Source organism: Aythya ferina (genome assembly GCF_964211825.1).
Source record: "Aythya ferina genome assembly, chromosome: 16".
Taxonomy (NCBI): Eukaryota; Metazoa; Chordata; class Aves; order Anseriformes; family Anatidae; genus Aythya; species Aythya ferina.
In genome coordinates this window covers 5,468,094-5,491,560 of record NC_140315.1, presented here as the reverse complement: position 1 = coordinate 5,491,560, position 23,467 = coordinate 5,468,094, and the positions used below count along the sequence as shown (strand labels likewise).

The 23,467-nt window shown below is 40.9% G+C and overlaps 1 protein-coding gene across 1 annotated transcript; it reads right to left on the bottom strand.

The window, feature by feature from the left end:
* Positions 1-17,084: 17,084 nt before the first annotated feature.
* Positions 17,085-23,402, bottom strand: ANKRD60 (ankyrin repeat domain 60). Its single transcript, XM_084538579.1, has 4 exons — positions 22,063-23,402; positions 21,176-21,306; positions 19,472-19,637; positions 17,085-18,962 (listed from the first exon to the last, which is right to left on the bottom strand). The coding sequence occupies exons 1-4, from the start codon at positions 22,241-22,243 to the stop codon at positions 18,679-18,681; spliced, it is 762 nt and encodes a 253-aa protein (XP_084394705.1). The 5' UTR covers positions 22,244-23,402; the 3' UTR covers positions 17,085-18,678.
* Positions 23,403-23,467: the final 65 nt, after the last annotated feature.

Here is a 23,467-nt window from a genome sequence, read left to right as displayed (position 1 = left end):
ATGTAAGAGAGCAGGTACTTCTTTTGTTAGTGTTAGTAACTGTATGATTTTAAAATATTTATTGAAAGTTTTTAAAAAACGTGTTTTGAAATGGCAGAGCACTTTTTGTTTTTCAATTGTTTCTCTGTGAAAGCCTCCACTCAGACTCAGTTTCACAGCAGCTTATTCAAACATAGATACAGACTGCCATACTCTTGATATGTTCCTACACTGCTGCTTATTCCATCACTTACCAGTATTGGAATCTGTGTTGTAGAATTGGTTTTCAGTTAGATCAGCACTTTGAATGAGCTCACTACAGAGTTGCTCACATGCCTGAGCTAGCATAAAAGAGACTCCTTTATAAAAGAAAGGGATGGGAAGGTGCAGAGGACAGTAGCAGGCATAACTTAAATTGTCTCAAGTTGCCATGAAACTGCACCCTTATATTTGGAAAGAAGCTTTCCTCGTTAATAAATAAATAAATAAATAAAATAAAATCCCAAACAACCACCTCCAGAAAAGATAATTATCAGGTTTCATTATAGCATATCCACTGTAGCTTGAAGAAAAAACAACACACAAAACAAACAGGCAAATCATAAGTTTAGTTAAGTCATAATTATTAAATGCATTGTCTTTTACGTTCTGCATGCTTTACAGGCAGTTTGTGTACTTAGGTAAGTAATTAAATTCTTTCCAGTGGAGTTGCCTGATTGGTTTAAGTAAATCATACAAAAGCCATTCAGCAAAATGAAGTCACTTTCAAAAAACAGTTTTAGTATCAAAGCAGTTTTTTTAGTTGTTCAATTAATTGATCAAAATGCAAGTTTCTAAGCATAAATTTCTAAGCAAAACTAAGTTACAAAAAGAAAAAAAATAGATAGAAGCTAAATTGGCCTACTACAAATATTTTCTTGCATTGAAAATTTCTAAATCCATCCATCGTCATGCATCATTTAACACATTCTACATAAAAACAACAACATGTTATCAAATAATTTCTTATGGCAAGCTTATTTTCAGAAATATTTGTGTAGACATCAAAAGAAAAAACAACTGACAGTAACAGTACCAGTAGTTTCTTGAGTAACCTACGAGACATTCTTCAGGCTATCAACTACTCACTCTTTGTTTGAAAGGTCTGTTACATAGCATTTAGATTTGGCAAGCTTGTGGAATCTCGCTTGTATCATGTTTACCAGACATACCACACCACACAGCACATTACAATATAATAATACTATATCGATAATATAACGATGGAGAGAGATAAAATTAAATACTTTTCCATACTGTATAAACGATACGCTTAATGAAACTTTCAGGGATAACCTGCCATTAAAATCAATCAAAATATCAGCTGAATGAGCATTGGAATGAGCATTAGATCAATCTTGTCTCTCAGTGTCTGATAAACCTTTATGAATTGTTTCCTCCTGTCAGTGATGAGAGATCCGAGATTTTTGGTTTACAATAAGCACATAGTTCCCTTGGATACTAATAAAGAAGACGATAGACATTTATTAGTACGATGTTAGCAAAGCAAATGAACATAAGAGGAATGCATTATCAGCAAAGCACTGGAATATCTGTTTAAGTGAAATGGATGATGTGATGTATGTGCCAACTATTTGTTTCAGAAATGTGCAGTATTCTCTCATGTGTCACAAGGTACCTTTTACATTAAACGTATTTACATTTACATATCTGATAACAGTAGAGGATTGCGCTGCGAGTTACTGGTATAGCTTGTTGTAGAGTTCAGTCTTGCTCTTCATTACCTACCTGAAGGTTTGCCAGGACTTCTAAAAACTCAGAAGAAGCCTCTTTAGTTGTAGCAGCTATTTGGTTCTAGTTCTAACTAGAACCTGGCTAACATTTAAAATAGAAGATTGTTGAAACAAATAGCAGCCTCCAAGAAATTAACACAGGCAGTTCCTTAATACTCCTTATTGCTTAAAGGGGAAAGGCTTTTCTCTTTAATCCTGCTACAAGATCTCCATTGTTCTCTGCAGTAATCAATATCTGTTTCTTGAGTCAGCAGTGTCCATGGCTTTCATAGCAGTAGGTCAGCAGCTAGTGTTTGCTCTTTCCTTCTTCCCAAGAAATGACTCACAGTTATCAACATCCCGCCTATATTTTTTTATATCTAGTTCCAAATGCCCACAAAATAATATTTTACTTTTTCCATATTCTTTACAAATAATAGAGAAATGACTCATATCCTTTGGAAAGATTACCAAAGAATGAGAATACATAGCAGAACTAACTTCAGTCACATTACTTTAAAATCAGAATAAAGAATTACTTGGAATCAGACTCTGCAAATCTAAACTAAATTGCAGTTTAGTTACTAACTATAACATACGTAAACTGTTCACTGAACAAGCAAGATAATTATAAGAACTATATTTTATTTAAATTTTAAATGCTTTATTTTCATTACTAGGTTTCTATACTTGTTTATATAAGTAATATAAAGGGGGAATGTGTAAGGAGTATTACTTACAATTTAAACTTCCTATAAAATAAATCAATCAATTGCTGATCCATATATTTGGGGTTTTGGTACTATAAACCTATTTCTTTTCCCAGCCCAAAAAGCTGGTTTGGATTTGCAACTGACAAAGGACTGCCCAGTCAACTGCCTCAGCTGCGAATCCAAATAGCTGATACAGGTTTATTAAATCACCTTGTAATGTTTCAAACCTGGCATCTAATTTGTGGAAATTAACCTAATTATTGAAGCCAAGCTGGGCACATAAATGTCACTGCACACTGTAAAATATCATGCTATCTCCAAGGTCAGGACACTGTTAGTGAACTCAGTGCACACACTGGCAAAATGCTTCAAAACAAAATTAAATCACTTCAAAAATGCAGCAAAAGTCAAGAGAATTGTAATTCTACGTAAGTGTCTTAGGCTTCTGCTTCTGTGCAAGGCAGAGCAGAATTAGGTGTTTCTAAACATATATAAAAAGTTATGTGCTTTATTTTTCACCGGAATTTGAAAACAGGATGATAGTGTATTTAGATGTCTTCTACGCTCCAGTGTAAGCTTCATTTGGTGTAGTCATTTATGATGTTTTTGGTGGCCTATGATTCATATTAACAAAGTGACTTATCAATTCCTCCACAGTTGACTCAAATTTTTCAGAGAACTAAGGCCTTCTTATCTTTTGACTATTGGTTCCAGATGAATTAGTTTGTTGTAACAGGCTGTTTTCAGAGAAAAACTATGGAGTACGCTTTCAGAATTGCATATGCAAAAAAAAAAAAAAAAATGTGTATTTGATACAAACCAGCACAGCAAGACATTAAAGCAGGTCAGCCATGCATTTTTGCTACTGTGGATTTTCACTTGGTTATACCTTTCTGGGAGTGTGATGAAAAAATAATAGAGTCTTAAATGACAATTGCATTTAACTTGAAGAACTACGAAATCAGAATTATCTTTCTCATAAGCACTTACTTTATCAACAACATAATTGGGTAGCAAAAAAAAACCCAACACTTCACAATGTGTTCTTTTCTGTGTTTTTAGAACTGGCATAGAACAAGCACTTGCTATTTATAATTCAATTAATACAAGATATTTTACAGGGAGCTCAGATTTGAAAGATTTAAATTTATTTAAAATGCATTTGCAGCAGAGAGTAAAGATTTTTGATCAGATGATAGTAAAATAGTGATTCTGTGTAAGTAGCACTGGTCAAATTGCAGTCACCATAGTAATGTTGCTGTAAGTCTTGAGACACGCAAAAGGAAAATCACACACAGCATGTGGACGGCCAATTGATTTAGCTGCTGTAAAATGTGGCCACTTAGAGAATGACTCTAATTGCTATTCTACATGAGACATTGCTACAAAGGTACATGCTCTGACTACCCTAATGGATACCTACTACAGTCCTAAATTTGTGCAGAAATTACTGGCTCCGGTTCCTGCAGTGGCTGCTCTGTCAGCCTGAAGTAACTTTCATTCTGAGATTGTTTGCCTTGCAAAACAGGGGAGGTGGATTTTTTTTTCCTTTTTGGAGATCTAAGGCATTCACACACATCGTTTCCTTTAGCGAAGGATTCTTTGTGGTTTCTTCCACATTTTATAAAGTCCCAAAGCAACAAATACTAGCCAAACACAGTCATTGTCAACCAGAACAAAATCTCTACTCCCATGTGAAGCCCAGTCCAGGTCACTCCTTGCGTTATGTTCCTAAATGTGTTGTATTTAGTTCCCCTTGCAAGCATAAGTGTCCGTGTAGCAAGATAGATAAGGCCCGTTTGCTGACTGTTACCTCCTTCCTGACTCCTGTGGTTTTCACATCCCATCAAGTTGTTATTTGAAAAGTTGTTAGTTGAAAGCATGTCAAACCATTTCATAGGACTATGGTGTCATAAATTGAACTGTTCTGGAAAATGATACCGTTATGCTGTGAAACTGATCAGGTCCAGTGAAAAAAAACTGTACCAATTCGGTCTACTCTGTCAGACATGGAAAAGACCAGCAGTAAAGCAATACTCAAAACAAAACCAGAAACTTTGCAAAAACAGCACAGAAATTGCTAAAATCTGACTCATGTTGCACCAGTGAAACACAACACGGGAAATGGACGTTGTCAAATTGTCCAAGTCCAATGTCCATTGTCCAAGTCAGATGATTTGGAGATATTTTTGACCTTAGGGTTTCAGACTGTTCACACATCAACACTTGCTCTGTTACACAGAGAACAGGGCAATGAAATTAAAAGACTATTCCTTGTCTGTCTCAGTAGTGGGCTTATTTTCATTAAGGTTTCTTTTGGTAAACTCTGTGATATAACCTGAACGGTACCACAGGGTTGCTTTTAACCTCAATTTAAAGACTTTGATGTTGCCACCTTTAAAGACATGCTTATGAGTCCAAACACTGGGTTTTACAGGCCCTTACAGAGTCTGAAACGTTTAAAACCATTCAGTGGTGGCAAGCCACTGGTCACCTATGACAAGTTTTGCAGAGAAGCTGGGGGTTGTATCCATGAAGAGTTGTGAAGCACTTGTCTTTACCTTTCCTCCATCCACAAACTGCCACGGCTTCAGCTGGCCATCACACGCTATCTTACGGACAGCATCTCAGCATTTGGGGAGGCAGCTCACCAGATGTTCAGAGAAGAAGGATCAGATGGAATCAGACATAAAAGTAAACACGGCAGGTTAATTTTAATTCCTATTCATTTAAGCAGATGCAGCTGTATTTACCATAGCATACAAAGTTCAGGCTGGACACACAAAGCAATATGTTCTTCAGAACACTGCAGCTTCAAAAGGTTCTAAGGCAGGTTAGCAAAAAGCATCATTATGTCTGATCCCCAGTGTAAGATTTTTCCAGCCTTTAATGATTTATTTATTCTTAAATCAGTACATTGATCTCAAAAGTAACATTACACAACCTTAGTAAACCTTCTACAAGTACAAAAATTCACTGTGTTTAGCAACAGCACAGGAAATTATAGATCAAAGGCTGCTTGTTACTTCTTGGTGCATTTTTTTTTTCTTTTGTAAGAGATGGGAGCATCTGAAAAAAAAAACTGAGCTTAGAATAAGCAGACTTCCTGCTCTTTGGAAATGCATGATAGAGGTTACATTTTACAGCATGCTAGGTACATTATGGTACAATACATTAAAATAGCTTTTTTTTAAAAAGAGTATCTCTGAGGATAATTACCTGTCATATCTTTTATATCTTTTAAGTTTATTACTCCTGACTTGCATCAGTAACAAAAAGCTAAGGATTTCAAGGATAGCTGAGAAAAAGGTAATCATTTTTCACTCAGGAGTGGTGAATTTCTTTTTTCATTTCAGTAAAAAATGTATAAAAGTACTGCACTTCCTGGTAACAAACTAAGAAAACTCTATCCAATTTCTTGCTTCATTTCTCCACAATTTGAAATGAACAATAATAAATAGCAGAATTTCAAATACTAGATTTACTCCTTAAATAATCCACAAAAAAACTATTACATGATAGAAGGGTAAGCTGCTGTTACCGCAGGCAGAGGGCTACAAGGAAAGATCATTTGAAATTCCTTCTGGTGCCACTTTCCAATGTCTCTGTAAGACCCAGAAAACAGCGTCTCATGGTTCCATACATTTTCCTCAGACATTTTCTGTGTTGCAATACAAACCATACTGAAGCATATCTAAAGCCCTGTGGCATCACAACCTTTGAATACTTGGATGCCTGTCCTAAACTCTAGATCGGGCACAGGCAAAAACTAAATTTACTCAACTGAAGAAGCTAGGGCTTGGTCTGAATTCACTCAGTCTTTAAAGATCTTTAAACCTGTGGTCATTGCACACATTGCGATAATGAGGCAAGCTACAATTTTAGGAATTGTCAAATTTGTATCTATTCATTTAACTGTTTTGGAATGGAGAGAAGGAATTGTATCGCTAAGCTAGAAAATGAACAATAATAATGGAGATACATTTTTATAAATTTTATTGTGAGCCAGCCAACCAGGTCTCTATTCTAAGCTCTACTGTTTCTTTATTAATTGCTACCCTTATACAGCCTGTTTTGGTGACAGGCTGGTGACAGGAGACGCAACAGATACACAGCTATATTGAAGTCTGAAATGATGAATCAGTATGATGTGTTTTTATTAACGTAAACTACACCTTGTGGTCCCAGGGTGTGTGTGTTACCCATTTGACTCAGCTTTGAATTTGGCACTTTCCCGCATATTTCCCCTGCTGTGCTTCATATGATTCACTGAAAAACCTGTGATTGAAATAAACCTAAGAACTTCAAAGCATAAAAATAGATGCAACCATGTAGAAATAAACAGAACAGAAAGAACCCTTTGTCTTCCCCCAGTCCTTTACAGATATATGACTCCAGCTTCACTGGGTGCAATTGACTGCAGGATCAGGCCTTGTAGCCACCAGACTGGGATTAAATATGACTGCTCAGGAGCCTTGTTAAGTAAGGTTTTTAACAGCTCAGACAACAGCATTGTAAATAGCTCTAATGCAGGAACTGTAGTAGTGGCCATTTTCTTTCTCTGCTTCCTTGACAAAGGCTCTTTATGCAAACCATCTTCCAAGTCTGCTTTCCAGAAGGATCATTGTTGTAGGGAACAGCCTTGCACCAAAACAAGACATGGCAGCCTTCACCCCCCACACCCTGCACGCGCGCACACACGCTTCTGTCTCTTGCCTTTTCCGCGTGATGCCTCCAGGCTGCCGTGTGACACCCAGCTAATCTGTCCTGCTGAGAGTGCCACACAGCCCCCTGCTCCAGCCTGACCTAAACCTGGCAATGCCTTCTCACTTCTCGCAGGCTGAAAACACTCCCCCTTCTCCTCCTGAAGTGAGAGACAGTTAACGCTTTTATTCCTCACAGGGGAGCAAGACGAACCCAGCTAAGCTAGTGAATCTCCTTTGCTTGCTGACATGCGTCAGACACAACATTCTCATCCTTAAAAGCTGGAGTGAAAACAAAAACAAAACAAGAGCCCAAAAAAAACCAGCAAGCTACAGTCCTTGTCTGGAAAAACTACGCAGCCATTATGGTCTTATTGCGAGAGCACAGCCATATCCTTTTTATTTAAATGAAACCTAAAGTAATTTCTTGTGCTCCCCATTATGTGCAGTGCAGCTTCCATCTTAGCATAACACTTGCTTAAAGAACAATCCCCACACATTTACTTTCTCTTAGCAGAAGCCAAGATAGTTACCAAGTAGTGTCAGTGTTGCAGGGCTCTCAGGCTGGAGGGGGACACCGGTTATTCCTTCACTTGAGCAGACAGATGTCCCCCACTTCATTTCCTTTCTGGCTGTTGTTAGTTCTGTGCAAGGACACATTACTAACAACAACCAAATAGCCCTTTTTTGCTTAATCCCAAGTGCTGAGAAACCAGGCTGGCTGTGCTGCTTCTGTCACAGGAGAGGTGAGTGTGTGCAGCAGTGGTGCTGCTCTCAGGAAGCACTGATGTTTGTTGTCCTAGGAGCTATGCCCTCAATCGTTTGACTTGTATGCAAATGAGAAAAGACCAATTTCAACAGCTCTCACCATGGCTCAGAACAAAACAGGTTCTTTGTGTTCAGTTGTAGTTGTGCAGTATTGTACTTAAAGGACTCAAGAAAGAAAAAGGATTCCCTAAATCTGCTTTTAATTCTCCTTTCATTTATACCCTTGGAGTCATTGCTAATCAGTCACTGTCAATAGCGACAGGCATTACCAGGCTGGCTCTGCCTCGCTCTGCACTGCTGTGTACACCTATCAGCTTACTGGTTCTGCTGGAGTTAAAAATCTGATGAGGTTTCATGAAACACTGAAGGCAAAATTACATAAATACTGCAATTATTTGGAATGTATTTTATATTCATTTCATGTGTGTGTTTGGCAGTATTGCTAGGGTTGTTTTGGAGCTATAATGCACATGCAGACAGTGTTCATGGTATAACAAAAACATCCACATATGAGAAAGGGTCATCGTAGCCAATGAGCCAAATCTCTTGCTGTGTTGAAAAGGGGCTCTCTACTGGTGATTTTCAAAAATTTTAATGTAGAAAAAGTGGACACAGCATTGCCTCATCAGCCTGTGCCTACCGAATGATCCCCAGATGGTGAGGTGACATCCAGTTTACAGCGTTTGCCCAATAGCTCAGGTTCCAAGAGGTTGTTTTTCTGCTCTCACTGAAGTCTGGTGGCTCTTGGATATCTGACATAAAATATGTTGGACCTACTGTCTGGCAGAACTGGACTCCATTGTGAGCCTCCCCGAGTCCGTGCTTCTAAGAGCTCTGTATGTAGACTTCAGCTGGCTCCCAGGTCCTGTAATCAAACTGCTACTTGCAGGCAGGGCCATATCTGTCCAAACTGCAGAGAATGGATTTACAGCCATGTTTAATCACAATTGCTCCTTAAATGAAGCCTTGATAACAGTTGATGTAGTGCCTACAGGTCCAGAATAGCATAAAAGGATAGGAAGTTATTAAGAAGAGAGTGCAGGGCAGGGTATGCCCATAAACAGATCAAATAAAGTTAGAAAAGAATTTTTAATTACAGTGAGACATCATAAAGTATTACAGCATGTAAGACTGTAGTTCCAGCTGAGGTCTCTCACAACATGAAGTAAACAAGCAAGCTTCATTCTCTCTTGATGACTACAAACTTCTCTATAAAATTACAATTTTATTGTGCATAATTCAATTTCATCAACTACTTTTCTTCATTATCCCTTCTAACTATGCACGCATATACTTGTCATGTATTATAATGTATAAATCATGCCCAAAGAACTGCACAGGAAATACATATTTCCTAAGTAAGGAGAATGGAAAAATCAGTCAGGACAATGAGGAATTTAGTTCCCCCACACACAAAGGATTTGGAAATGTTTGTGTAGATTCAGAAACCATCTCTGAATTTTATCTGAATCTCTAGTTATTACACAGGCATTATTACCTGTAATCTATAAATTATCACAACACTAACAAAAAAAAAAAAAAATAGTGTTACCAGTTCCATCAAAAGCCCATGAGATGTTTCCTAAACTAAATGCCAATACTATTTTGCACTCTTTGGTTAAGCCCACTCATGAAAGCACTCCTAGCTATATCAGGAAAAGCTTGGTACGTGTTCCTAAGGTCAGAATATGGCTAAACATATGCAGAACATGTTTGGCTCATTACACATGTGCATATCAAACCTACATTCGGCAGCAAGGGAACAGAAAGACAATATATGGTAAAGATACTGGAATTGGACTTCAAAGATCAGGATGCAATTCCATGAACTCCCAGTGTGACTTTGGCCACAACAGTCACTCTCTCCTGCTTCAGTTCCCATCTGTAAAAAGCAGAATAACCATTCCTTATTTTCACTTCACCCATTTTTTCAATTTAGACTCTAAGTTCTTTGTAGTGGCGTCTCTTCCACAAAATACATCCAGCTCCCAGCACACAATGTCCTTCTCAAAACAGCTTTATGGAAATGTATCAAAAAAAAAAAAAAAAAGAACACTTATAAAATATCCACTGATGAGATAAGACCACCAGCACAATGCAAAGAACAGCTGTAATCTGTGGGAGGATTATTTCTCTTTGCCATAAACGCCATCCATTTTTCAAGACACAAGTTATTTCCCTTTCATAGAACAGTGAACTCAATATCTGCAGACAAGTTGCCTTCCAAGCAGTACACTTTTCAAAGGCTCCCAGTAGTTTGTGACATTACATAGAAGGTGTCACATCTTAATGACAAATATTAGTATGAGCCTGCCTGATGAGCATAATTTGTTTCTTCATTGGATATTTTATTCCAGATGAGCTGCTTTTCATCCATATTTTCCAGGGGGAAAAATATGCATTCTGACATGCAATGTTAATGTGCCCTCCGCAGTGACCTCTTATTTCTAACTTTTCACTCTCACCTCCCATTCTCTTCAGTGCATGAAATGAGCTCTAGCAGTAGCTATTGGTCAAGTGTCTCACACGCTGGACACCAGCCAAGTCTTTTGGGGTGTCTAGCACAGACAAAAAGTCTATTCCTATGACACACACATTTAAATTTAGCACTAAATTGGTGGGGGGGACAGGGGGGAGAGAGAAAAATATGTAAAATGTCACTTTCTGACAAGCAGAAAATTAGAATTCATTCCCCTGAGAACTAAATGGACTTTTCTGCTTCCAGTCACTAACTATGACAAGGCTAACATTTTTCAGTCTAATGACTAAGGACATTAAGTGTGCATGTGAATAAGAAAATTACTAGAGGGTATTAGCTAAGCATGTGATGACAGCCCAACCCGACAACAGAACTCCAAGGATGCAGATTCTAACACTGGCCATTTGCTGTGGAGAACCAGTGGATAAAAGAAACGTGAAGCGTAAATACAGAGAGGCCTCCATTCTTTCATTACTATTATAATAACAATCTAAGGAGTCACAGCAAGATGTACTTCTCTGGATGGGTGTGGAGTGCACGTTAGAGCTCATCCAGTATGCTTCTGGTATCCCAGACAGGGACGCTGAATGGGACAGCATATTAATTGGAGGCCACCAAAGTCTGAAGAGACTCAGAAAAGGAAAAATTCCAAGTGCATCTCTTTACTCCCCAAGTAATCTTTCACCACTCTACATTCATGGCTCAATTCTGATATGATATAAGCATTGGGATTTGTGATTAAGTTCTCATTCATGACTTACCTTAGCTTCTGTTCCTCCCAGTTCAGTTTTCCCTGTAGCTCCTCACTGCCTTAGTCAACTGCTGCAAACATAACCCTTCTAGACAAAAATGGATTTCCACCTGATAGAGCATCAAGCAAGGAGGACTTAGAGAGTTCTATGTGCTACTGGTGTGCTCTAGGTATTAAGTGTAACATTGATGGTTAGAGATATGGGTCAAATCTGAGAAAGCACTTTTACGCAGGAGTGGCTAATGTGTTATCTAACAGAATGAAGACATTTATTTTTTCTGCCTTTAATTGGGTTTCAAAAGCTATTTGGCCACAAGTGAGAAAAATCCAAAGCTTGCAACTTAGGAGACAAAAGAAACATTTTAAGATGAAGACAGATGTTAGAACTAAAGATAAGGAATGGAAACCAGAATAGCACAAGTACTTTCAAAACCATGGAATCTACCTCGAGATTAGCAGCCACAGGAAAGATTCACCAATTTCTCCTTGCTTTACTATTGCCCAGCAAGGTGCTCATTAGTCTGAAACTACATTTTTTCTGTTTTTCTAAAGTCAGTGTGATCAACTTAATATTAAGCAGCTCGGTCGCAGTTCACTTTTCCTGTAACATCAAAAGCTAGATTCTCCTCTATTCACCTGCAATTAGCAAGCACCCATCTCATAGCCCTTGGAGAAAATTTTCCTGGCCAAACCAGCATGAAAGGATTACTGGCTGCTTTTACACTACTAGACAAGGCCTGACTGTCATTCTAATTCATGCTGACATGGCTATATTCCCTCCATCTTCCTCTTTGCTTTACTTACTTGGCTCCCAGAACAAGGTACAACTGTATTTGGAGATCCTCAAAGAGAAAAAAGCGTTTCAAACCCATCTCTCATTTACAAGCGAGCTCATGTGTTGACAAGGCTGAACAGAAGCTTCTTTAGCAGGGCCAGCAGTTCCTCAGTCATGCAGCAAGCACAGCTGTAGAGCTGAGCTTTGGAAGAAAAGAGGCATCAAGACAGCTATTCACCTTAGAAACGATTTCCCTCAGTGCCGCGTGCCCTTTTTGCCATGCTCTAATCTGTATTCCACGTTGCTCTCACTCTGACTGGAGTCTGATTACCTGCAGTCCCCTGGCCTCATTACCTTACACTTCCCAACAATAAACTGCATAAGCCACTTATCAGCCTGTAATCCTAATAAATCCAAATCATTTTGAATGAGTTTGTTTTGTTCCTCTGTCCCGTCCTTCTGCCCCTACAGCTTCCTTAGCCTTATTTTATGTCATCATCATATTTGAGGCACTTTTGAAATTACATCCCGCTCAAGGGCACAGCACTGAATTTAATCCCCCCCATCACCACAGAGCACATCAATGCTTTTACTTCCATCTGATTTATTTATCCTGTTTATTATCATAGAGCAATTCAATCAATATAAGCTGGAATTCAAACACATGTACATTTGAATTATGCATACTAACACTCATCAAGAGATAGAAGACGACTGTTACAGTCCAGATCATTCCTCTAACATATGGCCCAGCTTATAAGTAAGGAAGCTCATAGTGATGAATCTTTATACCTTGACTTCTGCTTGACCCCAATAATTGTTTGGTTACTGGAAACCAAAGGAATTGAAATAGCGTCACGAATTCCACGGAAGAGGCTTGGACAAGCAATCTCTGTGTTTCTTATCCCAAGCCAGTAGGGCCATATTTTAAGATGGGCCTTCAAGTTGACAGTTCCTCTATTAGCTTCTGAACACACAGGAATCCTAGCAAAACACCAGCAAACCATTCCAGACGGTTATGTCAAGAAAATCTTGCAAACAGAACAGCATATGGGGAACTGGAACTTGAAAGAAAACCAAAGCACTAACCTCAATTGCAGCGTAGGTTAGGCACTAAACCAACCTAAACGGTATTGGAAGCATGCTAGATGTTGAAAGCGTACTAGAAAGCTTATAGCTTTTGGCTCCCCTGTGTAAACCACTATCCTTTCTAAATATTAATGGTCAACATGATCCTCAGGCAGAGTTCACAATGAACTTCTGGTCGTCTTTGAACGCAGTTGGTGGTTAAAATGCAAGGAACACTGCAAATTGAAAAATTGAAGGCAGAGAAAGCGTTCATACATAGGTTCTGCTACAGGCAGAGGTGCTACAGAGAGGGACTATGCACACTGGACTTTCAGGCGTTAGTACCTCTAACTTTCGGTGTTAGAGGTACAAAGACTGATTAATTAAAAAATTACAGTGAGATGCATGAAGTTTGGGAAAGAGAAGCATACATTGCTCTGTACAAACATTTGGTGTCCACTTAGCATTTTAGCATTACAGTTAACTAAGTAAAATGGAAGATGAAACATCAGTGTCCACCATCGGCAATTCAGGTCTCCAAGATTAGAAACAAATCCTTGAAAAACTGTCCCCTTCATAATCACATTCCCCCGCCGACCTGCAGTTCTTTCCATTGCTCTGTCCTTTACCACCCTCCTTACTGCTCTTTCCCCCTCTGCCACCTCCTTATGCTAGACTCTTTACAACCATTTTCATAAGCAATAACTTCTAAATCTTCTAATCACATTTCTAAAAAGTTTTCTTCTCTTTGTTCTTACTGATAACAAGGTTCTGTCACACCAGTGTTGCCCTGATTCATACCATGTAGATGCATGGCCTAAGGTGTCAGGGATTAAATCATGGCCTTACTGAACTCCTGATGACTTTGGCGGTGTCAGACTTCACCTTTGCATCTTCTCTGGCCTACAGCTACATGAGCTCCAGGAGTCTCCTTGAGATTTTATTTTAATATCTCACCATTTAGGCACAGAGAATATTTTGGTTTCTCTATCAATACATTTCTGCTTGGTAATTCCCAGTCTGAATGCTGATTGTGTTTTGCATAAAATTAACTAAATTGCAGGCCTTCTATTTCATTGGTACTTTTTGTCTGCTTCCTCCATGAACAATGTCAGGGAGATTGCAAGCTGACTACAATTCTCTTTCCCAAGCAAGAGGAAAACAACATCTAAGAGACCAATCAGTACAAGTTTCCTGATGTCTGTTGGGTTTTACGCACTATATTGTACTCTAGCTTTTAACAGTTTCTATTCATTTGAGTCACTTTGAGAAATGAATGTCGTGATTGCCACAGCATTCTGCGTTACTGTTGTCTATAGATAAATTTGGAACAGGTATAACAACAAGCTCGCTCTTTTTTCTATTTAAAAATTCACTGAGCTAACAAATTATTTGTGCAACGCCAAAGTAATCACAGGTTTTTACTCTCAGGATTCAGTATCCAGCCTCCACAGGGAGGTCCGCTGTAGGTGATATTTCGGAAGTAAGACTAGATCAACAGTGGCATTAGGCTTCCAGGAGTGCTGATACCACACGAGCACACAAAGCCTACCCAGGTATTGCTCGAGTCTAGAGGGACCCACACCAATACCAGTATGGAAGTTCCATCAGAGAAGGACAGATTTTAAAAGGAGTGGCCTCTGTCTTCCTTGAAAGGAACTTTAACACCAAGGAGGTTTCAGGGCCATGAACTGGGAGCAGAGAGAGATGATTGCCTGCTGCCTAAAGCAAAGCACAGCTCATGACCAAATGAGTGGGATCCTCCCCATTACACAGGGAGACGACATTCACCTGGCAGCCTCAGGATACAAAGCAGCAACACAGGCACTGCAGTACTGCTCCTCCATAGGTGCATCCCTTCACCAGTAGGCATGTCCTCATAGCGCATCACTTGGGGCAACAGCACAAGCCTTTCTCTTCTGCAGCAGCCATCTACGAGGAGCTCCGAGGAATAAATTAAACATAAGCAAAGCAAATTGGGATGTAACTCAGATAAATCAGGTAAAGTTGGAAACATTTCTGGAGAAAGGGGAAGCATTTAGGGAATATTTCAATGATATTTGAAATTACAGACATCTAAGGCTGTCCCTGGCTACGGTGCCTGTTTCTAAGTAGCAGCAGTCACTGTTTCAGGCTTGCTGAGCATTAGCTTGCTCAGGGCTCTGGGGGAACAGCAGCCATCACAATGGCTGTGAGCAACATTGGGGGTCTGCCCAGGCAAGGAAAGGGGGTAAGCTGATAACAGTAAGAAAGTGTGATGAATTATTGTTGCGCTTGTCATCTTTATTTAACTTACTGCCTTTTGCATCCAGGGGAATCACAGTCCTTCCAAAAGAGTTGCTTTGGATTTCTTAATATTAGGAGACAGTTGTGACATTTGTCCTGCTCTGGGCCTAATTAGACTCAAGGCATTTTTGATGCCTTTTCTTCTTCACAATGACCTCCCTGTTCCTTCATGTGAGGATCCCAAAGCTCATTAACGAATCCTCACTCAAGTCTTCTGGAGACTGATCCTTTCCCTCTGCTGTAGCATGGAGAAGAGAAAGCAATGACTGCTGCACTAAATGCACAACCCTTTTGTTTCTTGTCTGTTTCCTTTCTTTGAACAGGTTATTACAGCTTCTCTTCTAGAAGCAGGCTTTTGCACACCAGTACAATACAAAAACTTAACATACACAAGGGTTCCTGATACTATATAAATCAGAACTCAAGTTCTCAAGCTCATCTATGAAGTACTTCCAGAACTGAGTATGCACTTCAGGATTCAGAGCCTCAGTCTCTTCAACACCCCACTTCAGTCTGAGTGAGGTCTGTCTCGCAGTGTGCTGTCTCCCTGATTCTGCTGCACACTACAGCGTAGCTGGTTACTCTAAGACAATATTATTTGCTTCATCTATATCTTTGGAATAGAAGCTTTAAGCAAACACAGTGCTGTGGCAAATAAAATCAGCATCTGACAATGCAGCCATCCAGTCCAAACAGCGTGGCACAGCACTCGAACACACAGCAGCGTTCTTAAGGGACACACATTTAGTTAGGTCTCTCTGCCCTGCTCCTCCTCCGGACCAAGAGCTACACAATGCATTCTGATTTCTGGTCTCACTATCCCAGCAGTTCCCTTCAGTATAAATACCTTTTATTTTTATTATTTTAAATCTCCCAAGCATGCCATCTTAGGTAATGAGTAATATTATCTCTTGCATGCTTTTTTGTTGTTGGCTCTGCCCTACACTGCCAGCCCTCTCAGGAGGAGGAACTCCCATTTCCCCTGGCTAATTCAGGGGTCTCACATAGCTTGAATTCACCTTTCTTGAATAAGAACTGCATGCACTGCTCCAGTGCTGGACTCGCCCAGCCATTCACTCTCTTCTAACTTGCCCCAGTACAGTTTTGGACTGGTGCATTCCCATTTCCCAGACACAATGCACTGGTGACTTCTGTTCTGTTCTTTCCAAAGGGTGAGTCTCCAGCTACCAGTAAAAAATACTTGCTATTTGTCCCTCACTACGTGCTCATATACTACACAATTTTCTACCATTTCTGGCATCCTTCTCCTGAGGTCACCCAGTTCTCTCTGTCTGACACTGTGTCTGTTTTTTCCTAGAATTATGCGGCATGCTGCATTATGTCTAAAAGCAACTACATAACCTCTCCCCATTTCTAGAAGCTTGGGTATGGATTACACAGTCTAGACAGACAACAGAAAAAAAGAATAAAGGATTTCTGTAGACTTTTCTCTGTAATCCTGCTTGCAATATTCAAAGGCTCAGCAGAATACCAGAAACAGCATTGTTTGTATCTTGTCTGCTGGTTACCCCGATAGAAATTGTGATCTTGTCATTCTCCTAGGCAGTTATATATCAACCATCTATTTGAATCACATAGAATTATTAATCAACATAAGGCCTGTTTAAGTGAACTTCCTTCGGATGATCCCCTGCAAGTCTCCCCTCACACAGCAGGAAACCTCCGTTCCTTTGCTGCGATCGATGTCAGCACGTATAAGCATCGCCGCACGGCCTCCCACAGGAACTGCCTTCCAAAGCAGCACTTGGCACAGCCTGAAGCTCCCAACCTTGCTTTAGGACTTTATTAAAGGAAGGAATTAAAGGAAGCGGTCATGGGACTGAGCCTGCCGGAGTTCAAGCAGCACATGGACAACGCTCTCGGACACACGGTCTGATTTTTGGGTGGTCCTTTGGTGACCCTGGAGCTGAATTCGATGATCCTTGTGGTTCCCTCCCAACTGGGATATTCTGTGCTATTTGTCATCTTAAACTTGAGAGCTGGACTGCGAACGGACGCCGAGCTGCAGGAGCAGGGGAGCAGCAGCGGGAGGCGCAGCCCCAGGTGCCCGGTGCCCGGGCTCCCTCTGCCGGCTGCTGCGGCGCTTTGGCGCTGCGCGACTCCAGGCACGGTAAGAAGCAGCCACGGGTTTGCTTTCCCTCGCGGCTGCAGCCTTTTAAACTCAAGGAAAGCAATACCAACAAAAGACACAGCCACCACCCCAAAGCCCTTTTAGTTTACAAAAGAAAGCTGCAGTAAACGTGTATTTTTTTTTCCCAGATTGGTCTAGAAGTTGAATCTATGGTTTTCATTGCTCTGTCTCCATTCCTGGTTCAGTGTGTAGTCCAATGGCCGGGCACTGAAGTCAAAAAACAACAAAAAAACCTCTGACACAAAGAAACAAACAAAAAAAAAACCCTTACATTAGTTATTTATAGAGTCTCCGGGCTGTGCACTGGGCTTTGCAAGCAAAAAACTGAGTGGGCCAAGTTCTCACAAGTGCTTGTCCCACTGAGAACTGCCTCTTCTACGGTTAAGTGAAAGTCAAGTGCTGAGCTCTTCAGGAAAAAAAATAAAATAAAATAAATCCACCCAAGTCTCTCTAAGCAAAACAATGGAAACTGCTCAAGATGGAGCACTGAGACACTAATAAGCCCTCAAGAAACAGACCAGAAGCTCAGCTTCCTTCTACTCATCATAGAGACGTAACAAGACCATGAGGTCTATTTTTACTTAAGCATTTCAGGAACATGGGATACTTGAAAGCAGATGGACGGCAAGTCACTGACTTGAAGAAATCCCAGTCTTCAAGTTCCTGAGGCTTAATATGTTGGAGGTTCTAAGAAAGCACCAATTTTGACTCTGAGCAATCATAATTAGCCACTTCCATGCACATTAAGTTTGCCTGCACCCTCCCTCGGTAGACCAACTGCTCTATTTACAAAACCCTTAACTGATCTGCTAGAGGCAATAAAGCCAGTCAGGGCCAGAAGTGAATTAAAGATCTAGGGATTTCCAGTCCCCTGAAATACCCATTACACTACATCACTCTGGTCTGTTGCCAACTATTAGGAAATTACCCTAGCAAGAAGCACTCCAAAGAACTTGTAGACAGCCTTGAGCTCTCCTACAAGCTGTTATTAACCAAATGACCATTCTGGCCATGGAACAATTTTATAAAAAGTTAAGCTATAAATTAGGACCGTGTTTGCAAGCGTTGCTGTCAAGCTAGCTGTCATCTTCACTGCAGCATCACCAGTACATGACCCTATTTCATAACTAAACCCTACAAACCCCACCTAGTGACCTATCTTTGAAGCGTGTGTCTTTGGGAAAGTCACTGTCCCTTGAGGCCTGCCAGAACCAAGTTATGCCATATGTATTTTAGGACGTGTGGCCAGACGTCTCCAGCATGGCCAGACTCTCAGAACTGGAGGGCAGCACAGCAGCAGACGACTTCTTCTGCCACTTGAAGCGAATCATCGTGCGCTCGCTCTGCTGCTGGCCCCACAGGCGGGCAAGGCTCACTGCCGTTTGTCCCTCGCTATCCGGGTCGAGGGCTCGTGCTCCACAGCTAAGGAGCAGCTCAATGCAGTCACAGCGGCCCATGACAGCAGCTACATGAAGGGCGGTCCTTCCTAGCGGGGTTTTGGAATGCACATCTGCACCTGCAAAGAGACACGTAGTCCGAGTGTGACAAGGCTCACAAAAAAAAGGTAACTGATGGAAAGGACTGCCTGTCGTGCAAACGCAGATCTGAGGGAAAGGCAAGTTGCAAAGCATCAAAAAACTCAAGTGTCAGAGCTATAGAACTAGAGCTTGCAACTCTTGTATTTCTGAGCACTTCTATTATTTCTTAAAAAGCTGATAAAATATTGCATGGGAGTGATAAAAAACAAGCATGCCAATAAATGATACTCAAGGAGGGAAGTAAGAAAACATAACTCCTGTTTTGCATTATGAATTTACCTACTTTAAGAGCAAACTCATCACATCTAGCAAGAACAGTTTTCATTGTTTTAATGTTTACATTAGGATTGATGGGCTTAATACATTCCCTACCTCAAATACAGAATTTTACCCAATTAATCCCTATTTTACGATCTTGATGAGCAGAAAGGCATGGTATGCTATGCAGGTACAGCCAGAGAAGAATCATTCTATCTAACAACATTACCATGTCTCAGGAGAAACGTGGCAGTTCTAACATGACCTCTGTGGCTGGCAACAAACAGCGCCACAAAAGCTCGGTGCGCCACCCATTCCTTTTTCTGCTCTGGTCCCAGTATCTCTGCATACGGTGTGGTGCCAGCAAAATCCTCTGTAACTCCCAGATGGGCCAGCTGCAGAACAAACAGAAACCTTTTAGCCTCTTTCAGAAGTGTAACCTGATTCTTTATGAAGTCTTGTATCTGCACATCAGGTATGCTAGCACACGGCATAAATCATTCTATGATCACCTAAATAATACCTGCTTGTTTTGTATTAGAGAATCAAGATAAAGCAGAATAACATATAATGACATTTATTCACAGCCATCCCTTGGAACATTAATTTGGGTTTTCCTTTTCTATATAGATACTGAGCTCCACAAAATCTTATCAAAACCATGTCTTCACAGTCCCTGTCCCTCTCAAATTTATTGAAGACTGGCCAGGTTCCAAGCTTTTGGGGGAAGAACACAGACAGTATTGGCCATGTAAGCACAAGGTCCTTAGGATCTAAGCAAGACTTCAGGCCTTAATTCCAGCAGACAGCTCAGACTACTTCAGGACTTGGCCCTGTGTCGTATTCTTTCCCAGGAGGAGTTCTGTGATTTTTTTGTTTTGTTTAGAACTGATGTGTTTGGCTTTAAGGGATGCTGAGAGGCCTCTTCAGAACAATTTTCAGTTGCCTCATGCTGCTACGCTGCTGTTCTTCTTGAGAAGTCATTTCCACATTGGACTACATCTTCCACAGTGCACCATGGTTTCCTCATCTAGTAAGTGGAAGCACATTGGTAGAGCAGCTGTACAGTTTTCTTTTTTTTTATTCCAGTTGAAAGTCAGTGTCAAACTTTTTTTTTTTTTTTTTTTTTTTTTTGTCTCCAATACATCTTTCATTTCAAAGGAGACTATTGTCTTTGTGGCACACCTTTCTGCTTCCTGTTCTACACTGAGTAGGAAGATTCTCTAATACACAGGGAACTCAAAACATGGAGAAAAAAGCAAAACTTCATCCAATAGCAAAATGCAAACCATTTGTGGCACGAGGCAGAACAGCTGCTTACCAACGAACCGCAACACTACACAACAGTTAACGATAGGAAGTGAAGAACCCTGTGGTATCCATTTGCAATGGTTGGGGGAATGCAGAGGAACAGAATGTAATTAGCCAAGCTGGAATTTGGCCAGGGCAACAGAGATAATGGTTCTTTATGAAAGGCACCAAAGGATATTTCATGATCACATCTGTTCAGGCCTGAAGGTTTACAGTACAAATCAGAGTACCTTGTGTTTCTGCTGAGACAACGTTTCAGTCCTAAATCGAGAAAGCAGCATGCCCTCTATAAAAGCACCACAGAAACGATTCATTCCACGCACACAGAAAAAAAAGCTGTCTTACTAATCAGACTTGACAGTATTACAAAATCAAGGTCTGTAAGCTTGCAGCAGGTGAAGTGCAAGAAATGCAGAATGGCTCCTGATCCTTGATTTTCACTGTTCACTGTTACAAGAAGCACACATAACCTACTTAATTTTTGTCTCTTCCATTAAAGACTTCCCCGCTATTTTCTCTATGAACTCTTCCTTTATAAAAGCACGTAAGCCCTTCAGCAACGTTCTTTCAGCATTTCTGCAGACAGCACACCCCACATGTTCACCAAAGTAACGGAGTCAACCTTCACAGTGTCTCCTTTTGCAGCAGCTGCTACAAGATGCCCCCAGCCATCTTGTCTCCAGATGCGCATCGTAATTGTTCCACCACGGATAATATCATTGTCCTTAAATGTAGAATCATCTAGCAGATCCACTGTAGGGAGTAACACAATAAAAGTCAGTCAACATATCCTCAGAGAAGATGACGATGACCAGCTTAAAGAAAAAAAGTGACAATTCTTTTTAACAATGTCCACGTTCTCTGATTTTGCTGTCATAACGCATCAAGGACACCTTAGGTCCCACTGTGCTAGAACTATGAAAACAGACATCCTCCCAGCCTGGAAAAGGCTAGAGTATAGCGCTGTTGGGATAATATGGTCGTAACACACAGACAGCTATAGTTAACACGTCAAGTACCAAAACCATAGGAGAAAATATCCCTGCACACAGGGATTCTAAATATCCCTGCACACAGGGATTCATTCTATTCTAAAATAAGCCTTCTGCTTGCAACCTCCAAAACCAAGTTCTCTAACACCATGCAGTCTCTGATGCAGTGGGCACAAACACTGTTCCACACAACTCCAACTGTGAAGTTAGCCAGAGCCTTGCTAGAGCTATGCCAGGCTGAGGTAAGTCAGCCAGGTACTGGCATTGGCTACCGACAAGGCTAAGCAGGAATTTAGAGGTCAGTTTTTGCAATTCCTAATCTAAGAAGACCCTGTTAGTTAGACTATTACCCCTCAGCAGTAGGAAGCAAAGTGAAGTCAAGAGCTGAATTCCAACTGCAGTACAGCAAAAAGGAGGAAAAAACTCCAACCCTCACCCAGGGTTACACACAGGTGTAACTAGCAGGTAGAGACACAATGAAAAACCCCCACAAACCCCAGAGGTTACACGTTCTCACTTTCATCCAGGTATTGAAGCCGCTGGAAATGAAGGGGGATCCCAGTCAGTAATTCTAAATGGGACTTAAGCTTCTTCAGAGTCAAGTCATTCTGGCACTGAGGCAGGGAAAACATTTCATTAGTTTCTGCCAGACAAAGGCGGACACCGAAAGTCCTTGGAGGCAAGGAAGACATGGTCATCAAGTGGTTTGTGACTAGAAGTTTATAAGACTTCCCTCTTACAAAAAGCTTGCTGTCATTACAAGGACAGAGTCTACATCCAGTCGTGATCCCTCTCTTCCCTGGACACTCCCCTTATCATCAGAACCCTCCATGCCATTGAGGGTAGACCCCCTGTACACCATTAGCACTGTACAGTATCCAGGCAGCACCAAGTGACATCACAGAAGAACAACCTGCCTGCATGATGGAAGAGCCTGTATGAACACAGCCGGGAACATGACAAAGTAATGCACCAGGATTATTACAGAGGATTTGTTCTTGACCACTTCTTGATTTTCACTAGGATGACACAAGCTTATGTAGAATCACAGAATCATTTAGGTTAGAAAAGCCCCGCAAGATGATCAAATCCAACCGTCACCTACCACTACAAGTCCACCACTAAACCATGTCCCCAGGTGTCACATCCATGCATCTCTTAAATACCTCTAGGAATGGTGACCCCACCACCTCCCTGGGCAGCCCGTTCCAATACCTGGCCACGCTTTCAATGAATAAATTCTTTCTGACATCTAATTTAACCTTCCCTGCTGCATCTTGAGGCTGTTTCCTTGCATCCTACCGCTTGTCACATGAGACAAGAGACCAAAACCCACCTTGCTGCAGCCTCCTTTCAGGTAGCCATACCTTGCAGGTCCCTTTCAGGCAAGGAAAGCAGTAGACAAACAAGACAGTAACTCCAGTAAATACCCAAGCTGTCCGTATTTTATGTTCCTGTTTTCTTTGCTCAGGTTTAGGTCACAATAAACGTGTTTAGTTTGATGTGTCATAAAAAGAGCACATGGCTGTTCCATTTGTGTTTCCAGTTTATTCACCGGGATCTTGTGTCCTACCTCAAAGTGTGTGGGTAGGCTTCACTAGGAGGTGGGGGGGGGCTGTTTATTCCCCCCACTTTTGCATCATGCAAAGAAAAAGAAAGGAAGGTCATTATTCTTTTGCAGCACTTGGCAGAAGTTTTAGAGCACAGGGTGGAGCAGCCAGTCAATGTCTGAAAGGAACAAAAGGACAACTGCGGCAGCAGAAGAAACAGAAAACTCCGATATGAGAGGAAAAAACATCCAGCCAGGTGTTGATTACTCATTCCCTCATCCAGTCTCCCCCTCACATCATCAGCATGATGAATTCCACACTCAACCCTGGTGTAAGAAAGCAGTTAATTTTGCTAGGGAGAAGTTTCACTAA

Coding starts and splice junctions, on each gene's coding strand:
- ANKRD60 (XM_084538579.1), bottom strand. CDS start 22,243: ATGACCATGTCTTCCTTGCCTCCAAGGACTTTCGGTGTCCGCCTTTGT. Junction 21,307..22,062: donor GCTTCAATACCTGGATGAAA/GTGAGAACGTGT, acceptor TACTCCCTACAG/TGGATCTGCTAGATGATTCT. Junction 19,638..21,175: donor CAAAAGGAGACACTGTGAAG/GTTGACTCCGTT, acceptor TTTGTTCTGCAG/CTGGCCCATCTGGGAGTTAC.